At 36.8% G+C, this 23352-nt stretch overlaps 1 protein-coding gene across 1 annotated transcript; it reads left to right on the forward strand.

Annotated features, from left to right (window-relative positions):
- The first annotated feature begins 5316 nt into the window (after positions 1-5316).
- On the forward strand, positions 5317-21679 carry LOC121422508. Its single transcript, XM_041617628.1, has 4 exons — positions 5317-6565; positions 15504-15584; positions 17827-17970; positions 18727-21679. Exons 1-4 carry the CDS (start codon positions 6313-6315, stop codon positions 18927-18929), a joined length of 681 nt encoding a protein of 226 aa, XP_041473562.1. The 5' UTR covers positions 5317-6312; the 3' UTR covers positions 18930-21679.
- The last annotated feature ends 1673 nt before the right edge of the window (positions 21680-23352 follow it).

Below are 23352 nucleotides of genomic sequence, written 5' to 3' on the forward strand. Positions count from 1 at the left end.
GAATGCATGTATCATCTGTTCAATGAGCAAAATTACCATCTTAATTAAATTGCAAAATCAAATTCACTCTGCTAAATTCAATTTCTGATTTAATGCAAGCTGTTGTTTTAATACCAAATTCTTGTTTAAAATGATAATTCGGATACTGTTGACTGTGTAAATTGGTTCACATTTCATGCTTTAATGCTAATGGGAAAAACATATTTCTCCCAGAACCATATTGTCGATCAATAACTCTACATGCTTTCTCATGAAAAATACAGGGGTTATTGATTGTGATATTTATGCTTCCTAAAAATCAACCGCGTTGCATCTTTTAGGCTGAAATCAAGTATAAAATTTGATAATTTTAGAAAGCCTCGACATATCAAAATATTTTGATGTTGCAGAAATCAAACGATTATTTTGTTTTAAGGCCATCGCACACATTCCCTGCAAAAACGCTGGTGTTAATTAAACACTAACCATGCCAACCTGGTATCTAATCGGACCACAACAAAAAGGTGTTGAAACAACGCCGCGGTGCGCCGGTTTGGCGTTAGGCTAACACCAATTTGGCATTTATGCATAACAAACTAGTGTTAAACCAATATCGGTTTGATTCTCTAATTGGTGTTGTCTCAACACCTCTCTGGAGTGGACCGATATAGATTACAGACTGGTGCTAAATTAACACCGGCGTTATGCACTGTGCGAGTGGTCTGCGAACCACTTTTGGAGTAAAACATAGTAGAATTTGATGCTGATATTGAGACATGGAATATCTTCCTGCGTAATGTTGTAAATCATCGTGCGAATACCTTTGTTCAAATGTGTGACTATACATATGATATCAAGTGAATTCAAGACCTATATCGATCGTCATAGCAATCGTACGATTGACTACGATTCGAAACTGATTTGGCCTTTACTCCGAAATAAAGGCTTACAATCATCTAAAACTGTTATATTGGGTATTTTGTTTCAATTAATTTAAACAAGGGGCGGTGGAGCGAAGTTGAAAGTGGGGGCACAGGGGAAAAGGGGCACTTTTTCTTTCGAAAACAAAGAAAAATGACATATTAGCAGTGGCGTAATGGGCCAAAATTGTGAGGGGCTAGATATGTCGTATCACGTAAATTTTATAACGAAAATCCAAATTTTGTGATAGATAGATTATGACAACTATCAGCAAATAATATCATATTTCACCCTTCTCTCTTTCCTTTTCTCTTTATTTTTCTTGGTCGTGAAAAATCTATACGCCTCTGCTTATCTACCCCACGCATATGATCCTTTAAAGTTTTGTAGTAACATATAAATATTAGAATATTGTTTTTTTTCAAATTGCAACTCTTTAACACGCAAAATTGGTCCTCAGGTTAAAGGGGCACAGAACACGTTCGTGAGGGGCACTTTTCTTGGTTAAAAAGGGGCACTAATCATGCTAATTCGAGAAATGGCATTTACAAAAAGGCAATGGGCCACTTGCTCAGACGCAAATCGGGACCTTCTTAGGTGAAAGAACAGAACACGTTCGAGAGGGGGCATTTTGCAAAAAAAATGAAATAAAATAAAAATTTGCACTTACACGAGAAAGGGCACGTGGTATCACCTAAAATTGGTCCTCTTCAGGTGAAAGGGGCGCAGTACACGGTCGTGGGGGGGAGGTTCTTTCGTAAAAAAGGCACTTTACCAGCGCTTCAAAAAGTGCTGGCACTGTGCGCCCCGGCCCCCCAAGAAGTTACTTTTCATTCACATTTTCAAAAAATGAGCAAAATGCGGTTTATTCGGAACGCAGACGTGTTCGGTGGCCTTTTTACAGCTCACATTTCGTTTGGAATAATTGTTCCTCTTTTTTTCTTTTTTCTTTCTTTCTTCCTTCCTTTCTTTCTTTCTTTCTTTCTTTCTTTCTTTCTTTCTTTCTTTTTCTTTCTTTCTTTCTTTCTTTTCCTTAAAAAAACCACTGTGTTTTCCGGGTGTATTTCGTCTTACTTGTTTACCATGTTTACTGCTTACTAAACTTTCGCTTAGATTGTAGATTTTCTCCATTCGGTGTTATTATTCTCATGTGGTACGGGGTCTTGATTGAGCTGCTGAATAAACGTAGAAAACGACGCACTCGGTCAAATTAGTGAGAAGTTAATACCATTGACTTCAAATCCTGACTCTGGGCGAAACAAAAATTGAATCTTGGCGCAGATGTGGCTAATCGTGATGAGAATGCTACTACAAGTAAGCCTCAAGGTCTCCATTTACCTGCTCGCTCGCCATCCACTCCAAAATCAGTTTCAGCTAATTAATGAAAAATTGATTGATGATTGGACGCAGAACGTGACACCGCAGCAAGTTATTTAATTTATTTCTCGGTGACTAGATGGGAAAGTGTGCTTGAGGCTACAGCAGTGACTTCCAAAATGATGCTTTCTTACATTTTAAATGCCATGGCGCATTCACATCCACAAAAACAAAAATTATATGTATGTGACTCTTTCTGAAACACAAAATCATTGTTATATTACTTAATTACTTCAAACTACATCTTGTCCATATCAAGTTGGATCGGATGTTATGATAATATCAATCATACAACGCAGCCACTATATGGCCTATTATATGCCTTAGATTCTCTCAATGTGTTTTTCAAATTTTAGACGAATGATATACTAAACAAAATCTAAGATCCCTAAAAAAAATGCAAAAATCTATCATTTTTTATCGCGAGGCTTTTTCGAGGGCAGTGTAGTCTAGTGAACTACCGTTCTCACAATGATCACGCTTTTATAAATCTCAGACATCTCTTCGAAAAAAATGGAAGCTATTTTAAACAAGTATCGCGCGTGAATGAGAAGATATCGCACTCACTTGCTTCGCTTACTCGCATTTTCAAAGTAAGGGGATATTCGGGAACGGATATGTCGCCCTTGCAGCGGCGCTACAGGGAAGTTTGGAGATTGCCCTCAGTGTTTTTTTAAGAAGTAAAACAGAGAAACGAGAAAAAAAGGAAGAAAAAGAAAGGAAGATATCTAAAATTGATACATTGGTGGTGTAACCCTATATCATGATTATTTAATTGAAGAAAATTACATTTGAGTACCAATAGCCGCCCTTGACACTTATTATGGTACACTCGTATAGAGTGATTGGTCAAAATAAACTAATGTGGTCATATGCCGACTGGAAAATACATGTCAAAGTCTATCATAATATACCTGCTGTCAGGGGCGGATCCAGGATTTTCAGAGGGGGGGGGGCACACATTTTCCGGAGAAAAAATTGAAAAGCAAAAAAAAGGGGGGTTTCACCAAGAATTTAAGATAATTTCGTCCATGGGTAATTTAACAAGCAAAACAAAGAGCGACATATTCCCATTAAAATGTATGCTGTTATTTTTAAAAGGGGGCACACTACTGTAAAAACGGCATATTTTACATTGAAAATTTTGATCATGGCTCTAAAAGGGGGGTACGTGTCCCCCCCCCCCTCTGGATCCGCCAGTGCTGTCACGTCTTTTGGATTCTTGTTGATTTTGAACATCTCTCCTTGTTTTTGGTCAGACCTCATATTCTCCAATATTATTGGATAGTTTTACAAATCCTTTTGACTTATACCTCTCACAGTCATTATGCATCTGCCCAGTTGTGTTTGGAAAGTACACTCTTAAAACGAATCAGCTTCCGCCGCCAATGAGCGAAAAGATGAATGAGTTTCTAGGTCAGCCAGCAGTTTTTTTTTTCTCAATCAGGCAGACATTTTTTTCTCCGTTTCGAAAATTGTGTTCTCGTCGATCAGCTTTTAATTTCTAAGGCGAATTGCTGTGATTGAAGACACTTCTTCCAACCCAGTTAGCACTCAATTCGCGTGCATGGTGACACAGCCTATATAGAGTTAACGAGGTTTTAAGTTTTAAGGCCAGACAGATGGAGCAGATAGGAGTCAAAAGAGAAAGGATATCAGCAACAAAGAAAAACATCAACAACTGAAAAGTGTGCGGAATATTAGAAACAGAGCGAGAGAGAACGAGGAAAGATGGAGTGGGGAGGTGTAAAATAGAACAGAGGAGGGGGAGAGAAGGAAAGATGAGAAGTGAGGATCAAAAGGGAGAAAAAAGAGGAAGGGTGCATGGTGGTGAGATCGAGGCAGAATTGTATGGATAATTGGCTATGGAAAGAGAGGGGGAAAAGAATACACTCGAAGAGTACAACAGTAATGACCGCTGACTATTGCATTTGGAGTAAATACATGCCATATGGCCAAGAGTTTATTATCATCAATGATGATGATCTAGATTGACAGTGGAGATTTGAAGATTTCACCATATTTTTGTATTCTAAAGAGACAATTAAAACTTGAAGTGTGAAATTGTTTTTCAGTAGGTCTATATCTTGTGATTTCTCCACTAATCGCCTCTCAAGATAGATTTTGTTTGGCAAAAAAAATACGCTGATTTATCACCCGACATGGTATTTGCTTGCAATTTGCCGCTCCGTAAAAAATATATCACAGAGAAATGTCGATAGAATAAGCACAATAGGGGAAGATGATTCAATAAAATCGTAAGCAAAATTTTAAAGTAATTTTATCGGTAATTTTAAATCGGGATTATTACCGTTGTTAGTTCACCAGGGTTGTCGATTTACAAAAGTGATCAATTCCCTTTATCATCGACTTGAATAGCCTGCACGGCCCAGTACTATATCATGATTTATCGAGCACTGCAACTTTTTATATTTTTTTACTCACAGTTTTCATGCCAGGTGAAAATAACCCGGTATAAAAATAATTCTGAAAATATCTAGATGTCAAATCAGTGTGTTTTCCGCCATCACTACATTGTTTCACGTGTCTGAAGGTCTATCTCCATAGCTATTGACCCACATATTGTGTCTCACCGTTTTTTCTACCCGCTCTACTCCTTTCCAATAGGACCTATTCACCCCCCCCCCCCCTCCGCCCCCTCCCCCGCTCAAATTCGCTATCTTTCTCTTTCCAAGTTTTCACTATTATATTCGGTCTGAAAAGTGAAGCCAAGTACCAGTGATAGTCTATACAGGGGGGAAACATCACCTTTTTATACGGTTTTGATTACGATATAATAATCTCATCGATTGTCTGATTGGGTTTGTTCAGCTTTACCGTTTGCTCTCGTCAACAGTGAATGGTTACGATGAGAGCAAGGCTTGCCATATCACAATAGGTCATTGTAATCACGCCAAGATAGCGACAGGTGTTAAACTGGTATCCACCGCTTTAAACAAAAGCCATTTCACGCCGCACATAGTTAGACCATAGAGCTATAGCTCCATGGTTAGACGACATTATCCGTTGGGATATACATTGGGATATATTGCCACTCAAAGGGCTCAAAATCAAAACTTGCAATTTGGAACTCTAAAAGATGGTGATGCGACGAGAGGATTGAACCGGGGAACGTACAGGTATCATCCCACAGTTGCAACTGGATTTACTATTTGTTGGACTTTACACGAAAGAGCTAATCAATATGACTTTTGTTGGCTGTAGGGCTATGCCTATGCCTCTGACTTGAAGTGTTTGTTTATCAGGGTCTTTGTTCTCCCCGGTGCTGCGCCGTAAGCAGAGAATCGGCACACGTCAAGCCCGCTTAGCACGTGTCATCCTAAACCGCAAACAAGGAAAACAGACCATCACGCCGATTACCAAACCATCAAAATCTCGGCCTAGAATTATTTCCCAGCGAGGTATTCATGAATTGAAATGTACACATCTATATCTGCATTAACGGAATTTGATTCATCTTTATCAGCAATTTAAACTGTTTGTTGTGGCGTCTGTTTGAGACTCAGATGAAAAATTGGAAGAACAGAGGAGTAATTGGGGTAGAAGACAACCCGTGCGCTGTATGATATATCACTTTGCACGTGCATGGTTACACACTCACGGCGTGTGCCGACTGGGAAAATGCAAATGAAATGAGTAACGCGGGAGACAAGAGGGAAAAAATGTGAGGGGAAAAAAGCGACCCATCGAGTTTGTGAGAGAGTCACTGGGGCGTGCCACAGACCTCCAAATCTGTTCGCTTCGGCTGGGAGAGACCGTGGGAAACTTTGTCATCTCGTCTCCTCGCTCACACAATGTGCTCTGCTGCTTCTTGTTGGCTTCAAGATCAGAACTGAATTTCTACCTCGATCTTCTCACATATTACATCTTGTGTCCTGCTCGTGTCCAGGCTGTATAATTGATATCGACGAATATGCCTTGATATTTCACAAATCGGACGATCTGGGGATAATGCCAATGCACTTGGAAGAATCACATGTTTTTGGTTGAAGTTTCTACATCATTAGTAACATCATGGCAATGGGGTGCGCAGCGGGGTCACATGTATCAAAATCACAACTTATTGTATGCATTATCGGATTTTTAGGCTTTACATTGCTTGCCCTTGGAGCAGTGTCGGACTATTGGGTCACTTACGGGATTAACACGGCCGTTTCTTCTGGGGGAAGCAACGGGACTTCTCCTCTACCTACTACCCTACTCCAAAGGGAAGGATTATGGAGAATATGCCTTCAGTACATTGCTAACGAGTCAACCGATGTAACAGGTAGGGGGTCTTATACACCATTCCTTTATAAATAAGAGTACAATGAAATGTATCTCATGCATATCTGTTGTTTTGTTTGCACGATAACCTTTGATCGAAAAGGAAGGTTCGGAGTTCAGAAGTCAACCTATTCAGTTTGTACTTCCGAAGCTAGGCACAGACGTTCAAAGTCTATACATTCAGTGATTCAGTGATAAAACATGTGCTCACCATCATGGAGCACTCACATGTAGTTAATGTTTTGTTTCAATCAAATCAATAGTATAGTTTTTATTAATCTTACTAATGTATATTCTCTGTAGCTGCGCAAAGCACCTTTTACTCGTACCATTCCCTATCATATGTCGATATATAAGCCATAACAAAGTTGTATTTCTCCTGATGTCCGGAGCTTTACAAGTGTAGGCCTAATTGTTTATATTTTCTCATAAGTGAAATTGTTTTGAGATTTATAAGTGTGATTGCAGGATGCAGGAATTGCAACACGACTTCAGAGGATTTTTCAACGATCGTGTAGGGATTCTAGAAATAGAGTCTGGACTGATCGACCGAAATATATACTTTTAGTTGTACAAAATGTTGAATACCCTAAAGAAGATCTGTTTATCCTGCATTTTTTTTACTGCTCGAAAAATTATATTCTTGCAAGCTGCAGATACATGTTGCATGTTGTATACTTTTTCACTAGCCTGTTTGAATAATTCAAGGATATAATTTTGACTTATCCTCACAGATTTGGTCATAGTATTTCAGGATTATTAATTTTGAAAAGGAGTTATCCTGAAATGAGGCAGACCATGTATTATGACTATGTGTACATTAAATTGTTACCATTGATTCAAATCATGTAAAATTGATTTACATTGATGTCATGTCAAAGGAGCTCAAGGTTCAAATTGCATATTTGATATAATATATCCTCTCGTTAATATCTTGGCAATTAAATTTTACAATCTGCTCTATCCTTGGTAGCTATTTTCCGAATGCAGCACGCAGTATTCAGCAGCTGAATATCCCATGTTTGCTTATGGACCCTTTCTCGTGTGTGCTTTTCTTGACAAATCACTTGGTAAACAAATTGGGGTCTCAAACAAAAATATTGCCGACCATACAGTAGTCTGTATTGTATTCTGGGTATGGCAGCCTCTGGGGATGATCCCAGCTAAAGGATGACAAGTCGAAAACATAGCAGCGTATCGGACTCTCCAGAAGAAGATATCTGAAACATAATTTATTTTTCATAATACATGATACATATAGCTATTAATAATGAGCCATAGTCTATGCCTACATGTTTACATCTCCTGGGAACGCTTCGTTGGTTTATCGTCGGGTTTCTCCTAGACTTTAATAGCGTTTGTATTTGACAGTTACCGCATAGGCCCTAAAAGCAATCCAAAGCCAAACCCTAAGCCAGTATAGAGCCAATCATCCAAAAACAAGATGCCCAAGTTGTCGGTCGACAAATTGTTGATGAAGCGACCGTCTCCTAATCTGCAGGCACAGAAGACCCAACTTTGATCAACAAAGACTAGCACATAAAAAACTTTCAGTACACAAGGCATTATAGGCTGCACATTCAGACCCTTAACTCGAATGAAGGTTTTGCACAGCAGATTACCATTTTCCCTGCTGTTTGACACTCATCCCGTAGCATTGTTGTCGTGCTTGGCGACAGAGTTTCATGTAACTCATAATGCAATTCAATTATTCAATTATTCAATCCTCTTTTAGTGATATTACAGAGAAGTTAGAAGTATGAAGAGAACTTCTGGCGGTTGTGTGTTTGTGATTTGATAAAAATTGTGTATGTCTGTAGGTCCCGGGATTGTTATTTAATCGAATTTCCCTGCATTTTCTAAAAATAAATGATGCTGACATTGTCCTTATTGCATTGTTTGTGGTCAAAAGATAACAAGGGACTTTGAATGATCAAGGTGAAGGACAGGGACATCGTCAATAACCCTTTCTTCTCTTCACACCTATACGTTTAGAAATTAGAAACCATAGCATGTACGATCCCTTGGAGCTTGTAGACCTTATGTTGACAAGTACGTGTATATTGTAGGTCAAATCCAGCGCAGAAAAAAAGTTGATTTGAATAAGTAGAGAAAAATCACACAATAATAGCATTGAAAACTTCATCAAAATCGGATGGAAAATAAGAAAGTTATGACATTTCAAAGTTTCGCTTATTTTTCACAAAACAGTTCTATGCTCAACTCAGTCATATGAAAATGAGAGAGTCGATGATGTCACTCACTCACTATTTCTTTCGTTGTATACGGATTTGACAATAAGTACCCTCTTGTGTGAAGAAATTAAACTTTCTTTCACATGACAATAAGGAGAAAATTCAAATATGTCATATTTCATGTAATTAAATATAGTGAGTTGGTGATGTCATCGGTCCCCTCATTTGCATACTGACCATGATCTGCACATAACTGTTTGTGAAATTAAGCGAAACTTTAAAATGTCATAACTTTCTTATTTTAGATCCGTTAATGTGTTATGCTTGTTTGATTTTTCTCTTTCTGTTCAAATCATCTTTTCGTCGGGGTGGACTTGTCCTTTAATGAAGTTATGGTATGGTTGTATTTGTAGCACTAGCAATTTTGTTTACAGGCTAATGTTGCTCAAAGACGACTTGGCGGCAGATAGGATATTGAAACCAAGAGTTAAATGTTTATTCAAATAAAGGTCTATTTCGATTCTTTTTATTTGTTTATGGTTGTATTTGATTCTGGAGGGGGGGGGGGGGTTGCTTATAGCATTGTTATATAGACTTACATGTACACATTTACACAAAATTCATAGGAATACAGTAGTGCCTACAATCGATGAGTGGGTGAATAATTCGTATCCTATCAGTAAAATACATGTAGGCACTAGGCAAAATAAATTATGGTACACTTTGCCCAATAATATAGTAGCACTGATCATCATAATTATTTAGTCTAACGCATCAGTTAATTTAATTATAAATAGTAAAGGATGAAATATAGAGAGCGCTCATAAATAGGCTTTAATGATACAGGAGTGATTATTGAATAATTTAGCTTGTTTACGTCGGGGGCTTTTGAAATGGAATTTCCCTAGAGGGTAATCACATGTATTTATATAAATTCAGAATTTTTTTTTCAATTTTCAAGAGGGGATATCGAGCGATTCTCAATTTTCTGGCAATCCTTTTGTCATCTTTTGGAGCAACAATAATTCGGAAAATCACCAACTGATGCGGGAAGTATTAGGCCTTTCTAAATCGTGATATTGAATTGATATTGGTTTGTTTTTGTTTTTGTAAGATAATTACGCGCAAAGGCATGTGGTAAAGGTCGCCAAAGCTACATGTAGCAGGTATGTTGCTCACTATAATATACTGCTCGACACATCCACACAATTATACATGTATATTAGGGTTGTATTGAATACACCAGGTAATGTAAATTACGTGTCGGGCCCCCACCCATCGTCAAAATCAACCAAAATTTTGCATGTTTTATTAACAATTTGGTAACATCCTATTAGTCAATCTAATGTTATGAGTGTATATACCATAAGCTACCAACACAATGTGAGTTCCACCCAGTTTTAGTTTTGCAGGAAAATATGCACCTACATGTAGGCCTATGTTTCGAAAAATATTAATACAATACGACAGCAATTTCTTTTAAATCTTAACCATATTCCAACGTTTCTTGCGAAAAAAGTTACTTATTTTAATCATTTAATGGCACATCCCGTAATATAGGCTTAGGCCTTTAAAGGGATGGTCCGGGCTGAAAATGGTGATATTTAAATAAATAGAGTAAAATTCACAAAGCAAAATGCTTGGAAATTTCATCAAAATTGGATAACAAATAACGAAGTTATTGACATTTAAAGTTTATCAATATTTTGTGAAAACAGTTATATGCACATCGTCATGAATATTCATTAGGTGGGCTGATGATGTCGTATCCCAATTTTCCTTTTTCTTATGTTATTACATGAAATCATAATTGTTTCATGTTTTCATATATTACATGTATGTATAAATGATGTGTATCCATTATGATGAAATAAGTTGCGGCAATTAAAAACTAATGCACTTAATCAGTAGGCAGTCCAATTTTTTTAGTTCTTGGTAGAAAAATCGTGAATAAACCTAATTTCATATACATGTAATAAAATACAAAAGAACAAGTGGGAATATGTCATCAGCCCATCTAATAAATATTCATGAAGGCATGCCTCTAACTGTTTTACAAGAATAATGCAAATCTTTAAAAGTTATTATTTGTCATCCGATTTTGATGAAATTTTCAGCATTTTGCTCTGTGAATTTTACTCTATTTATTGAGATATAAATATCTCCAGCCTGAACAATCCCTATTTAAGTTTCCCCAGATCGATCAGTCTTTCTAAAGCAAGGAGCTCCCAACAAAGGCAATTGCCAATTTCAAAATGGTATATGATCAACCTGAACTGATGAGAGCAGATCTGGAATCGGCATTGGTATTTCGAATGATTTAAAAGCTTTCAGTATTTGAGATGGATGGATGAATTAGAATCCGAAACGATCATTGAATTTATGAATCATTTCCAGGAATGGGAATGGAGACAAATTGATTCAGTGCCGCAGTCACATTTATGAAGTAACTGCAGACCGGTCACATTTAGGAAGTAACTGCAGACCGATCACATCAATTGCATTTCGTGTACGATGCAGGGGAATGAAGGTGGTGACGTTGATGTGACAGACGATATGACAATGAACGACTGATGACCAATGTCATGAATGTCGCTTGTTTCAACAGAGGGAAACCGTAGATGGGGACTTAACCTGACGTCACGTTTCACAGAATTTCTTGATTAAATTTTTCACAGACAATCGATATCAAGGATAGACGATTAATTTCGTCCTCGTCTTTCTCTAGAATTCTCCTAAACAACCATGGTATTACATGTATATAGCATCGGACAGGCTCTTCTATCATGGAGCTATAGCTTCATGCTCCTATCTTTCTGGTTGTATAACCATGTGCAATATTACACCTACAGCCGACATATAAGGGATTCTTTAGGAGGGGGTCCCTGAAGTTAATAATTTCGATATTTGTCGGTTTCTCAGTAATCAGGAATTCAAAGTTAGCTTCGAATCTCTACGATCATACTCAAAACAATATTACCGAGCATGCCATAGGCCGGCATCAGTTAAAAATTGTTATATCCAACTTCATGAATTATCGTTGATACTCTCGTGATATACATGTACATGTATGGCTTTAGCCCGACATAATAATCTTCATTATGAATTATGCCATGAATACTGGATTTTTAAAAATTAATTCATGTTATTTTTGAATTATTTATGTTTGCTCATTTTTATTGATTTACTTTTTTATAACTGTTTGATATTATTGTTTTGGGGTGGGGTTAAGGTTGTCGGATCAGGTGTACGTTGAAGTTAATCACCTTTCTGATTACGTAATATGCGCGTGTCATTGTGTAACGGGTCCCAGGTGTCCTTATCCCCAACAAGCACTTGAGATTCGACGATGTCCATGATGAACAACCATCTCAACTACCAACTTTTCATTTTGTACGCTGCACTAACTTTTACAACATTAATCTTATGTCATCATTGGCGGCTATACATTAACCTTAGTTTATGTCAGCATAGCAACCAAACCAAACGCAGAGAGAAGGCGGTCCTTGTAAATCATTAAATGGTTTATGACTCCCTCAGGAACATGCGAGGCTTGATGATGAGTATAAAGATTGGGATTGGGAGGGGTGTGGTAGGTGAGGGGTGAAAGGGAGGCGATGGAGAGGAAGAAGGGGGCAGTTACTTCTTCATTCATGATCGTAATGACTATATTACATGTATATTGTTTGTTAATGTTAGTACATGGGTTTGTAGAAGTACATGTATAGTATAAAGACTAATAATCGCTATTTCGCTTTAGCGTTTTGAGTTATGAATGAAGTTTATTGTGAAGTATAACGCCAAACAATAGATAAAGCCAACCTGCCATCCCCGCTGCCATCTAGTCTCAATTGTTTTATTTGTCATACCATGGAGCTACAATGTAACAGAGATGGTCATACCTTCTGGTCATATCAAGAAGGCACTTCATGCACCATTGAATGATCTTGTTAACCATAGTGTAATTGAAAACTGAGTGCAATGAATGGAGTACAAGGATGACGAAAGTACAATTTGTCACTAATTTTAATGTCTGTTTTCAATCAAAAAAATATCTTGATCAAACACAATGAACAAAGAGAAATGGCGAAAAGTATATTACGGTCAATCCAATCAAGGAGCTTCATGAATGTAGGCCTATAGTAGACCCAGCAGGTAGAGACCAAGCTAGGAGTTCTTTGAGGCGTACATGTAATCCACTGCGAGGATGATATGCCCAAGTATCATCATCAACGTCAAGACCATCTAGCCCCATCATCATCATAATCATTATCCTTATCATAATTACCATATCATCATCATTATCCTCCTCATCACCATCATCGTCAAACCCATCATCATTACCACAACTTCTATCTCCACCACCGCCATCACTGCTACAACGATCATTATCAGTATCACCATCATCATCACCATCGTCATCACCATCGTCATCATCATCATCATCATCATTATCATCATCACCAATTGCCTATCAGTCAATTATAAATCCATATTCTTTCAAACGAAATATGTTGGGCTGTGCTCAGGGGTCAGTTGTGAATTAGTTGGATGCTTTAAGACAATACAAACATGGATGTTGAACATTGAACCGATCATATTTCATGTTGAAGTCCTTTTCATCGTTTATCATCGAAGCGGCAACATCTGCTCCTCTTTTTTTTATGACAAGTGCGAGGGCGATTTTGGGCATCACCACGCTTTGTGGAAGATTGCCTCGAATTGGGCGCGCGTCATAAAAGTGATTGTAATGATGACAATATCGAATTGCTCGTAGCTCCGTTCCTTGGAGCTTCGGGAATGAACGATGAGAGAAAACAAAAGAAACGTCTCTCTGAGATCAATTAAGAAGATTAATGAGTGACACGGCTATGGTTTTATACCCTTTTATCCCAAGTGGCTTCAGTTTTTTTGTGCTGTTCCATCGACAGGCTTTGCCAGGGTATTTATCATTTTCGGCGACGGCAGCGGGGGGGGGGGGTGACCAGAGTTTCCAATAAACATGTTCTGTGGCATTTAAGAATGGAGGAAAAATGTCGTGGAAGAAGAAAGCGTTTTTATTTATTGAAATAAGCTTATTATTGTAATGAGTCATTCCAATTTGTTGCAGTCTTCGCAAGAAGTCATCTTTCGTTAAAGGGATGTGCATGTGGATGAGAGCGTTCCTTGACGTCTGAACTGCTTCTGAAGCTCTCCATTGTTGTGTATTAAAGCTAATAGGAAAAAGCTAGATTTGTTCGATCCCCCCCCCCTCCCCCATCGTATGTGTAAAATGTCTGAAGATGAAGCATGGCTCCGGCAAAACCTCATCAAAATTTAGGTCTCTTTGGAGGGCAACATCCATCAAACCTTTTAACAACAATCAAAATGAAACTTGTGAAATTGCAAAGAAAATTATCCCACTGCTTTCTCGTCGACGTCCTTTGTCAACTTTGCTGTATCTATTACTGGGTGAAAGGCATGAAAAGGGTAGATTGATTATGAATTGGCTAACAAATCTACTTACTATCGTAAATTGACCGTAGCTCTTTATATCATGATGAATTGATGATTCACAGGATTAAATCATTTAATCCATTCAGTATCAAACTAATTTACCCCTGTCGCATTTTCGCCCCGAAATTCTCACGATGATTTCGTTTTGTGTTGGAGTCTCACGCAGATTAATAACTTTCGAGTGATTATCGCTTTTTTTGTGATATTTTTCTGCAGAATAATTGTATCAATGTGATATAGCTCTGATGTGATTCAATATTTTGCTCTTTAACAAATTATGCACTATAGCAAATAACTCATTATTCTCGTGGATTTATATAATTATGTAGGTACACATTCAAGCTGGACTCCCTGTCCTCTTCGTTCATGCACCCCCCCCCCCCCCCCCTCCTTCCCCTCTCTTCTCACAGGGGTTGATCATGAATTTTTCATCATTAATTTGGGGACACACATAGAATAGACTCTATTGGTTTGGGAAACAAGTCCCGATTGTCTGAAAAAAATGACAAGCAAAATAAATCGGCTGTACAACAATACTATTTATTTCCAGTGCCGCCCCCCTCCTTTCAAACAAATAGGAAAACAAGATGTTGACTCCATCTTGCTCCTCTCTCTCTTTCTCTCTTCGTTCTCCCTTGTTCTCCCTCCTACCTCCCATCCACTTCTTCGTCATCCCATTATTAAGCTCCTTGATCAAACCAAATTGTGCAGCGGTACTTTAGTCAGTTTCTCGATCAATTCCCCACGTATCGAATACTCATTGTCATTTTCGCTCATCGAATGTTTGAATAAAGTTACTCCGTACTATACGTATATATACAGTACACCTTCTCCTTTATTGCATTTAAGAGAATGCTGATCTTGAAACATTGCATCTGAATTAACTTATTTAGATTCGTTTCAAATGCAAGAATGGGTGATATACATTATACAAAAAAATGACTACCCTTTCGAACTTGATCGATCTTGGTTATCGGCCTATACTTCGTTTGAAAAGTAGAACTCATTGGCTTAACAATAAATTGTAATTCTGACAATACACGAGCGATAATTATGAAGAATACAAGATAATGCAGTATTGCACTGAAAAGTCAACAACTCTCCAATCTTTCATCGAGTAACACGCAAAATTAGTGACCATGTATGGTTCAAATTGAACTCTTGTGATGCAATAGTCAAGTCATGGTAGTTGCTTGTGTATTCAGCTGACCAATTCATATTCTTTCTTTTTATATAATGTTTCCACAGGACACATGTGTTTCTTCGGTCTTTCTGCACCTGATTCAGTGTCCATGCCACAAGGTCTTAACTCACAGACAAGATATGAAGGTTTGTATCTCACTTTGATAAATCGGGGAACTTTACAATGTTATCGGGGATAACCACAATGTGTGATGACTGTTATAATATGCTTTTATATACAAATAAATATAAATATTAAAAGAAGAATGGGGAAAGGAGGAGTATAGAAAGAGATGGTGAGATGCTTATGTTATTTTTCAGTGATTCATTAATTCACAACATAATAGCGGCCATTGGTTATAGGTTGATTAGCTTTAACCGTGGAAACTTGTTGAACAATAATAATATACCTATCCATGTTATCAGGGAAAGTCAAGCAACGGTCATGTACCAGCTTTAGAAAACAATAACATATTTATCATACTTAAATAAAGATTTTATGGATCAAAACAATACAGTTACGTGGCACTACCGGGTAGGGGTGGGTAAGTTTCACTCGCCCCTGCCCGAGAAATTTTCATCTCAAATTTTCACCACGTTTTTGTACATTGGCGTCATCTAGGATCTCATTGCACACAAGAAAAAAGGGAAACAGAAGTCAGCAGGGTATTTCGGTTCCTTAATAGCTGACATTGTGTTTTTAGTTAGGCATATGCTCATTTTCATCCCACGGAGGAGGGAGGATGGGTCTAACACAGTGATAATTCACGATCCTTGGCATGTCTCAATTGTTAATTAGCTGTGCTTGGCTGAGATTCGAACCTATACCTTGCATGCATCTCCCACCCACATGAGATCGGCAACAGAGTTGGGTTTAAATCTCTTTGTGTCACTTATATCATTGTAATAAGTACTATGAACGCAAAATGACCTTTACATCAAATTGATAACAGAAAGAATTAGATACATTTCCCAACTAATTAGCAGTACAGTGTATATAACCTGACTATTGTCTGACTCACAGAGCCTTCCCATGCTTCTCCCACTCTCCCCATAAGCCTGACAAACATTGTCATAATATGTTATGACATCCAGCTCATTATCTCATCTCAGTCCAAACCCCTCCAGTTATTGTCGTTAGATGATTGTGTGATACACGAACTCGGGGGTTCTAATTAGTTTCGTACATTGATGATAATGAGTTGGGATTGTTTTGGAATCGGATGCCAATTAAATTCGTTCGCATGCTAATAATGGAATGAAACGTTGACCTGTAGGCACTTGTTATGTGCCATGCACGGACTTCAACATCTACTACAAAGTCCTTGATATGTAGGTTTCAAAAGTACTCTATCCATGCTTTATCCATTTTTTTTTTCTTTTACTTCAGAGAGAGAAAGAATGTTCATGGTTCTCATTATAAGAGATATTAGAAAGTTATTGCTTAAGTATTGCGATTTAAGTGTAAGACATGTACATAATCTGGATAATTTTCATCGCAAGTTGATGTACTACCTGTAAAACCTCCCGAGCTTTTTTATATCTGCATAGTCTTACTTTAAGTCATTCTTTTTACTTATTTATGTGCGTTGTTATTTGTGATATCTTGTTAATATTTTGAATACGCTTTATACGAAGATGATCTGGAATGATAGCATTTAAGATGATCGTATCAGTTTTTTTATTGTTTTATCATGGTTTTATTGAAACAATCAAATATTTATAGAAGGCAAGTCCCAATTTGATTTTATATCCAGTATTTTAATGATTTTCAATAAGATCACTGACATTTTTTCTTCGAAGCCAAGTATTCAAAGCTATTAATGGAAAATCGAAACAAATTTCTTATCTTTCAAATCATGAGCCTTTATTGATCTCCATCAATTGTTAACCAGCCGTTCATTCATCATTCAAACTATTTCGCCAGTGCTTCTAGATATCAGCATAATTTTTATGTTTCGCATAATTTTCAGGTTATTAATTTACATCTCTATTATAATATTTGTGCCAATACACGTCCCTTCTTCTCTTTTTGTCAATATTATATAAGCCCTTTCTTCATTATAGGTGTTCTATTATCATTTTCATCTCCTGGACATTCTTCTATATACTTGTTGCTATTAATAATATCCCAATGTAAAAATGTATATTATTGCCTGTCTAGTTTATCTATTTTGGTAATGCCAAATGTATTGCATACATGTATTGTTAGTTGATTTATGTTATTGATTTTTTTTCTTCCCAAATATTTCAGAAATGTCCTGTTGGAGAATAAGATTAAAACTGAAACTGAAATCGATTTTTAGAGCTATCACAAATACATTAACCATATTTTGGTAACAAGTATTCGTTTATCTTAATTGATCTATCTCTCTGTCTTTCATTTCAGTGAGTTTTCTGATCGCTACATGGGTGCTGTATGGGGTAGGCGTGGTTTTGTCATTAATTGCCGTTGTCATGGCAATAGCTGCGCTGAGACACAAGAAGAATCAAACGCTCTTGAGAGGTGTGTCAGCTTTGTTTATTTTAGCAGGTGAGTCACAAAGAAAATGATGACAGAAAAAAAATGAATTTATTATCAATTTCCAGACCTGTTCAACTGTTCTTTCCACAAGATAGTTTCATAAAGAAGGTACGATTGTAGAAACTTTGCCATTGTGGTGACGACTGCTGAATCCCAGATTTTCATTGAGTGTTGAGCCCTGTTTTTTTAAATGATAGACTTATTTATAAATGCATTGGGACAGAAAATGGGTTAATTTCGTCAGAATTTTTCGATTTCTTACTTGGAAAGTACGGATCAGCACCAAGTAGCTTATGGTGAAATGGCGTGTGTTCGAGTCCTACCGCGGCCTAGCGTCCTTTGGCAAGGTGTCCATCCACAATTTGCAACTCTCCACCCAGGTGTTAAATGGGTACCTGGCGGGATGCGGAAGCCTATGTAGTATGCCTAGCAATCGAGTCCTGGGACTCTTGCTGGAATGCTCCCCAGGGAATGGAGAAAGTGCATACATTGCGTGCGGGTATGCCAGGATCATATGACCTGGGTAATAATAATTGCAATGTAAAGCGCTAAATAGAAGCAAAGTGTAACTATCATTATTCAATGGATAAGACCATTTGCCCCCCCCCTCCACATCCCACATCTAGATCCACCTTAAAAGAATTGATTCATGGCACAATTGGCAACATTATCTTGATAAGATGTGTTAATATTTATTCATAGATTGCTCTTTTTTATTGTTCATAATTAATGTTATCATTTTAAATTTCTCTGTCTTTCTTGTAGCTCTGTTGGCCTTCGTGGGGCTGGTGATCTACGCAGTGCGGACATCCAGGTTTCCTGACCAATGGCCAGAGGGGGACTCCCCATACTCATCTGCATCCCTCGGATGGGCGTACAGTATCTCATGGGTGGGGCTGCTTCTCAGCGTCATTGCAGGGGCGGGGCACCTCTGGGTCCTAAGGCGATATGAAGACAGTATGATTTGAAACTTCCAAGGATCGAAATCACAAACATTTTTTTGGTGGTATGAAAGGACCAGTGAATGAGAGCTTGACCCATTCCTTCACACACACATCCATGCAGTCTGCAATGTGGAGCTGTTCACACAAGGATTAAGATGGGGATTAAGACTCAGTGCGTAAGATTTAATGTCGAAAAAGTGAGTTGTGTTTGCTGCACATACACTTTTAAGTCAGGATGACTGACCAATGTATTATGGAACGCTGATGGACGTTTGCTGCATATGGTGCGAATGCCTGCATCAGGGCAAACTGGGGTTGACCCATGCGAACCTTTTTTTAAAACACGATCTTGCAGGATCAGAAGAGGTGCATTAATGCATAATGCTATGTACTATATAAAAATGAGTATGTTCAAGTCTTATTCAGATGTCTGTTTTACTCAGATTTTGCAGAAGGCAAAGCTATATCATGCGTTTTAAAGTTCTCCAAATTGATATCTAAATAAATTATGTAGCTTAAATGATTATATAAAAAATTTATGAACATGATCTTTCAATGCATGTCATGAAAATGTGCATAAAAGGTTATATATGCAGTTATGATGAGTATTCAGGATTATGGAAATAATTTTTCCAAATAAAGATACTGTTAGACAGTAAATTATATTTCAAAAATCAGTTATCCAAGATGTTTGAAAATTGGATTATGATCGCATGCCCATTCAAACTTTAAATTTTGTTTTTATGCCAAAGTAAAACTAAAAACATCCCATTTCCCAGTCTCCAAACACACTGTGTTTTGTTTTTGATTATTGGATGTTTAATTATATGTAATTTTATTGAGAAAAAAATTGAAAATACAAAAGATTAGGTCACCAAATGTGCTGTCTTCCCTAAATATATTCTGTATTTGCTGTACAAAAGCATTGATGTGATTGAAATAATTGATACAAAATACCATTGAAGCCATTCTGGAACCATTCAAGTCTGGAGATGAACTGGCAGATTTAACATTCCTACCAATAAGCGAAACGATCATTTCCCTTCAAAACTTTGAAAAGAGAGGATAATATATTAGTGTAAATAATGATTAGGTCAAATGGGAGAAAATTGATAGTACGAATCTAACATTTTTAATGATTGTTTGTAAATCATGTATATAAGATTTCTAATGCAAATTACTATACTATGCCTTTTTCATAAAATGCTTTATATCGTTTACTATTGCTTTGTTTGCTTTTGATATTTTAAAAATCGTATTATTCTTTTTTGTGTGGAGTGCATATGCCTTTAGCTGCTTTGAATTATTTTGCCCTAACGTATAATGTCATACGTTTTTATTCAAAGTGACCAGAATTAGATTTCAAGTTAATTTATTTTAGGTTAATATTTTATATTTTGATCAGGTTTTTCATTGAAGGAATAGGTGAATATGGTTCAGACGATATATCTTAGATTGCCCCGTTTTGTAAAGGTTTTATTATTTTTATTAATTCCTTGTCATTCCACATCACATGTAGTTAAACAACCTTGCTTATGATTATAAATCCGATTGACACCTCAGGTTTAAGCCTTGATAATCGCAAACCTTGATTTTTAATTTTTCTTTGTATTCATTTTTACCATATTGTGACTATTTGAGAACATAATTTGTACTAAAGAACAAATTCAATTGTATTTTTTATATAATTTTCCAATGTTGGTTTGTTTTAGTTTTTAGAATCTGAAAAACACGCATTACTTATTAATATAGAGAACAGTACATGTTTGTTTTTTATTACAATCTGTTTTGTTCATAATTGGAAAAAAATATCAAAGCAGTACTAAAGCCATTACCATGTCCATTTCATGAATCATTCCGATATTGTATTTTAATATTTTGTCGTCGTGATAACTCCAAACTTCTTGTTGCACATAGTCGATAATTATTGTGTCTTTTATCATTGAGATAAGATTTCCACAGCAAGTCAATTATGCCGGCCCGTAAAACTTCAGTGTGTCCCGGAAAAAACACAAACCCGACAACATCGATGCTTTATCATAAATTAATCGGAATTATATTTCATAAATGACACATAGTTGTAGAGCAGAAATCCTCTTGATAAATGAATGTTTCTCTTTTCGTTTTATTCCATTTCTCTCATAAGTACAAACAATATGACGAGAGACTACAGTTCGGTGTCTTTTTTTCTGGGACGCACATTATTCAAAATACCAAATGATGCGACAAGTATTGAATCCATGTATCTCATCCTTTGTGCCAACATTCATCTTGATAAACTTGTTGAAATGCAAGTTTTTATTTAAACACTTCTTGTACCGTTACGTTTTGTATTTTTTTTCAAATGAGTGAAGTATTTCGATAATTGTTATTGTATAGCTCTATGATACCATAAAGCTGGTAAACAATATTTTGCATACTACAGACCTCATAGGGGATGATGTTTTTTAACGCAAATATATTCAAACAATTGTTTTTTTTTCTTCAAATTTTGACAGAAAACATTTTTTTTTACTCTATTCCATTTTCAGAAAGATATTAACCATGTTAACCTAATGATCATTGCAATCCACATTCCACAATTATTATTCCAAAGCTTATGTGTATATATGGTTTTGGTATTGCTTTTCTTTCTGCACACAATGTCATGTAAGCTACTTGTCAAAGTAATTAGGTAGCACCCATCTTGCAAGGACACCATTTTATTCATATTTTTTCATGAAAAGAGGGCAATTCCATAAAATGATCGACCTTTTTGTAGGTCCGACCCCCATTTTTTCTCAAGTATTACTTCACTTCATAAACTGACAAATCATACAGTATTGCAGACTGTCAAAAGAACAAGAAATCAGAGACAGAAAATTTCATAAAGGTCCCACATAGGCTTATGGAGTTCGGATGTACATACATGTATTTTATGAAATTGCCCATAAGATATAAGGACCTCATAAAAATCATTTACAATAATGATTGGATTCTAATTCGGGCTACCAAGAATTCAAGTTTGTTTGATTGGACGAAGTTGGTGAAACAAGAAAACATTGGACTTCTGAGGTTCGATAAATCATTAATTAAAATTGGTATATAGAAAATATATTTGTTCGTAAAAAGGATGGACTTAATGAATTTTTATAATTATTGCACAAGATAATCTCCTAGGTAATGTCTCTGAATGGATTATTTGTGTTGTGATTGATCATGTTCGCAATTACATGGCAATTGTAAAAAAAAATATCAAATCTCTGCTGTTTCAAGTGATTTTTTTTATTTTCCTAGCTCGAACAGGAAGATGTTTCGTAACGATATTCACGTGCCAAAAATGTTGATTTATTTGCAAAATGTCTGGTATTTTAAATTCACACATAACTGTATATAATGTGTATGTCTGGATGTGGACCACTTGCAAACCTTCTGTATTAAAGCCAAATGACGATCGTCGTGTTATAAGAGCCCCAGCCATCCAGATTGTAAATTATGTACCGCTGTGTAAATGAAAGCAATTAATCATGAAGATGCATGCATTTTGTTCCATGCATGCAAAGCACCACGGAATAGAAGTATCCAGGGGCGCCTTGGATTGCCTTCATTCCCGGAGAACAAAACAGGGAACGTTCCCATTGGTTAAATTTAGTAGATCTCTACAATCTTCCCCTAATTCGTTTCATTTCTTTTGATTTTCCCCGTTTTTGAATGCGGTTGGGTTTCCCTGTTACCCATTTTTTCCCCTTTCATTTGCTCACTGCATTTTTATCTGGTTTTCCTCTCCCCCTCACACGCAGCTCTCCTCTGCTCTTCCCTCTCTTCCCTTCTCTCCATCTTTCTATCTTCACCCTTCACCCCTCCCCTCTCTCTTCACTTCTCGCCCCTCTTCTCTCTTCTCTTCCTCCCATCCTCCATCCCCTCCCATCATCATCTACCCACTCGTCACTCCATATAAGTCAATTCATAATACCAGAGACCATCTGAGCTCGTTCGTGATAATTATTAACATCGACTGAAATCGATTCTCTTCCCAAGGACCCTCACACGGAATATCCCGCTATGAAGTACACAAAAATATATATATATATTCATCAAAATTGACGACACCTTTGACAAATACATCAATTTTAGAAGGAAAAATCCCAGGGAAATAAAAAAAATGGGAACAGAAAAAGAAAGACAAATCTTGTATGCATGTTGTCTGGATTAGCTTTTTTTTTATTATACACCTTATCTCGATACATTTCAAAATTATTTTTGGCCTCCTTTTTCTTCATATTTCTTAAATTTCATTGTTTCCTAATACTGGTTACCCCATTAAGCATTAGCCTATTTGTACTTATGCAGACTATTTGTACATGTGCTTAGCGAGTTATTATATTTGTATTCAATCTTAAATACAAGTTCTATGTTCTGCTTTTGTGACAGCGACATTCGAATGACGATCATGATGATCATGTGGAAT

The sequence above is a fragment of the Lytechinus variegatus genome, chromosome 10, assembly GCF_018143015.1.
Source record: "Lytechinus variegatus isolate NC3 chromosome 10, Lvar_3.0, whole genome shotgun sequence".
NCBI lineage: Eukaryota > Metazoa > Echinodermata > Echinoidea > Temnopleuroida > Toxopneustidae > Lytechinus > Lytechinus variegatus.

What these genes read in the sequence shown, in the direction of transcription:
- LOC121422508 (XM_041617628.1), top strand. Translation starts at nt 6,313, where the DNA reads ATGGCAATGGGGTGCGCAGCGGGGTCACATGTATCAAAATCACAACTT. An exon ending in CGAGTCAACCGATGTAACAG is followed by an intron (nt 6,566 to 15,503) that starts GTAGGGGGTCTT and finishes ATGTTTCCACAG; the next exon opens with GACACATGTGTTTCTTCGGT. An exon ending in AGCTTTGTTTATTTTAGCAG is followed by an intron (nt 17,971 to 18,726) that starts GTGAGTCACAAA and finishes TCTTTCTTGTAG; the next exon opens with CTCTGTTGGCCTTCGTGGGG.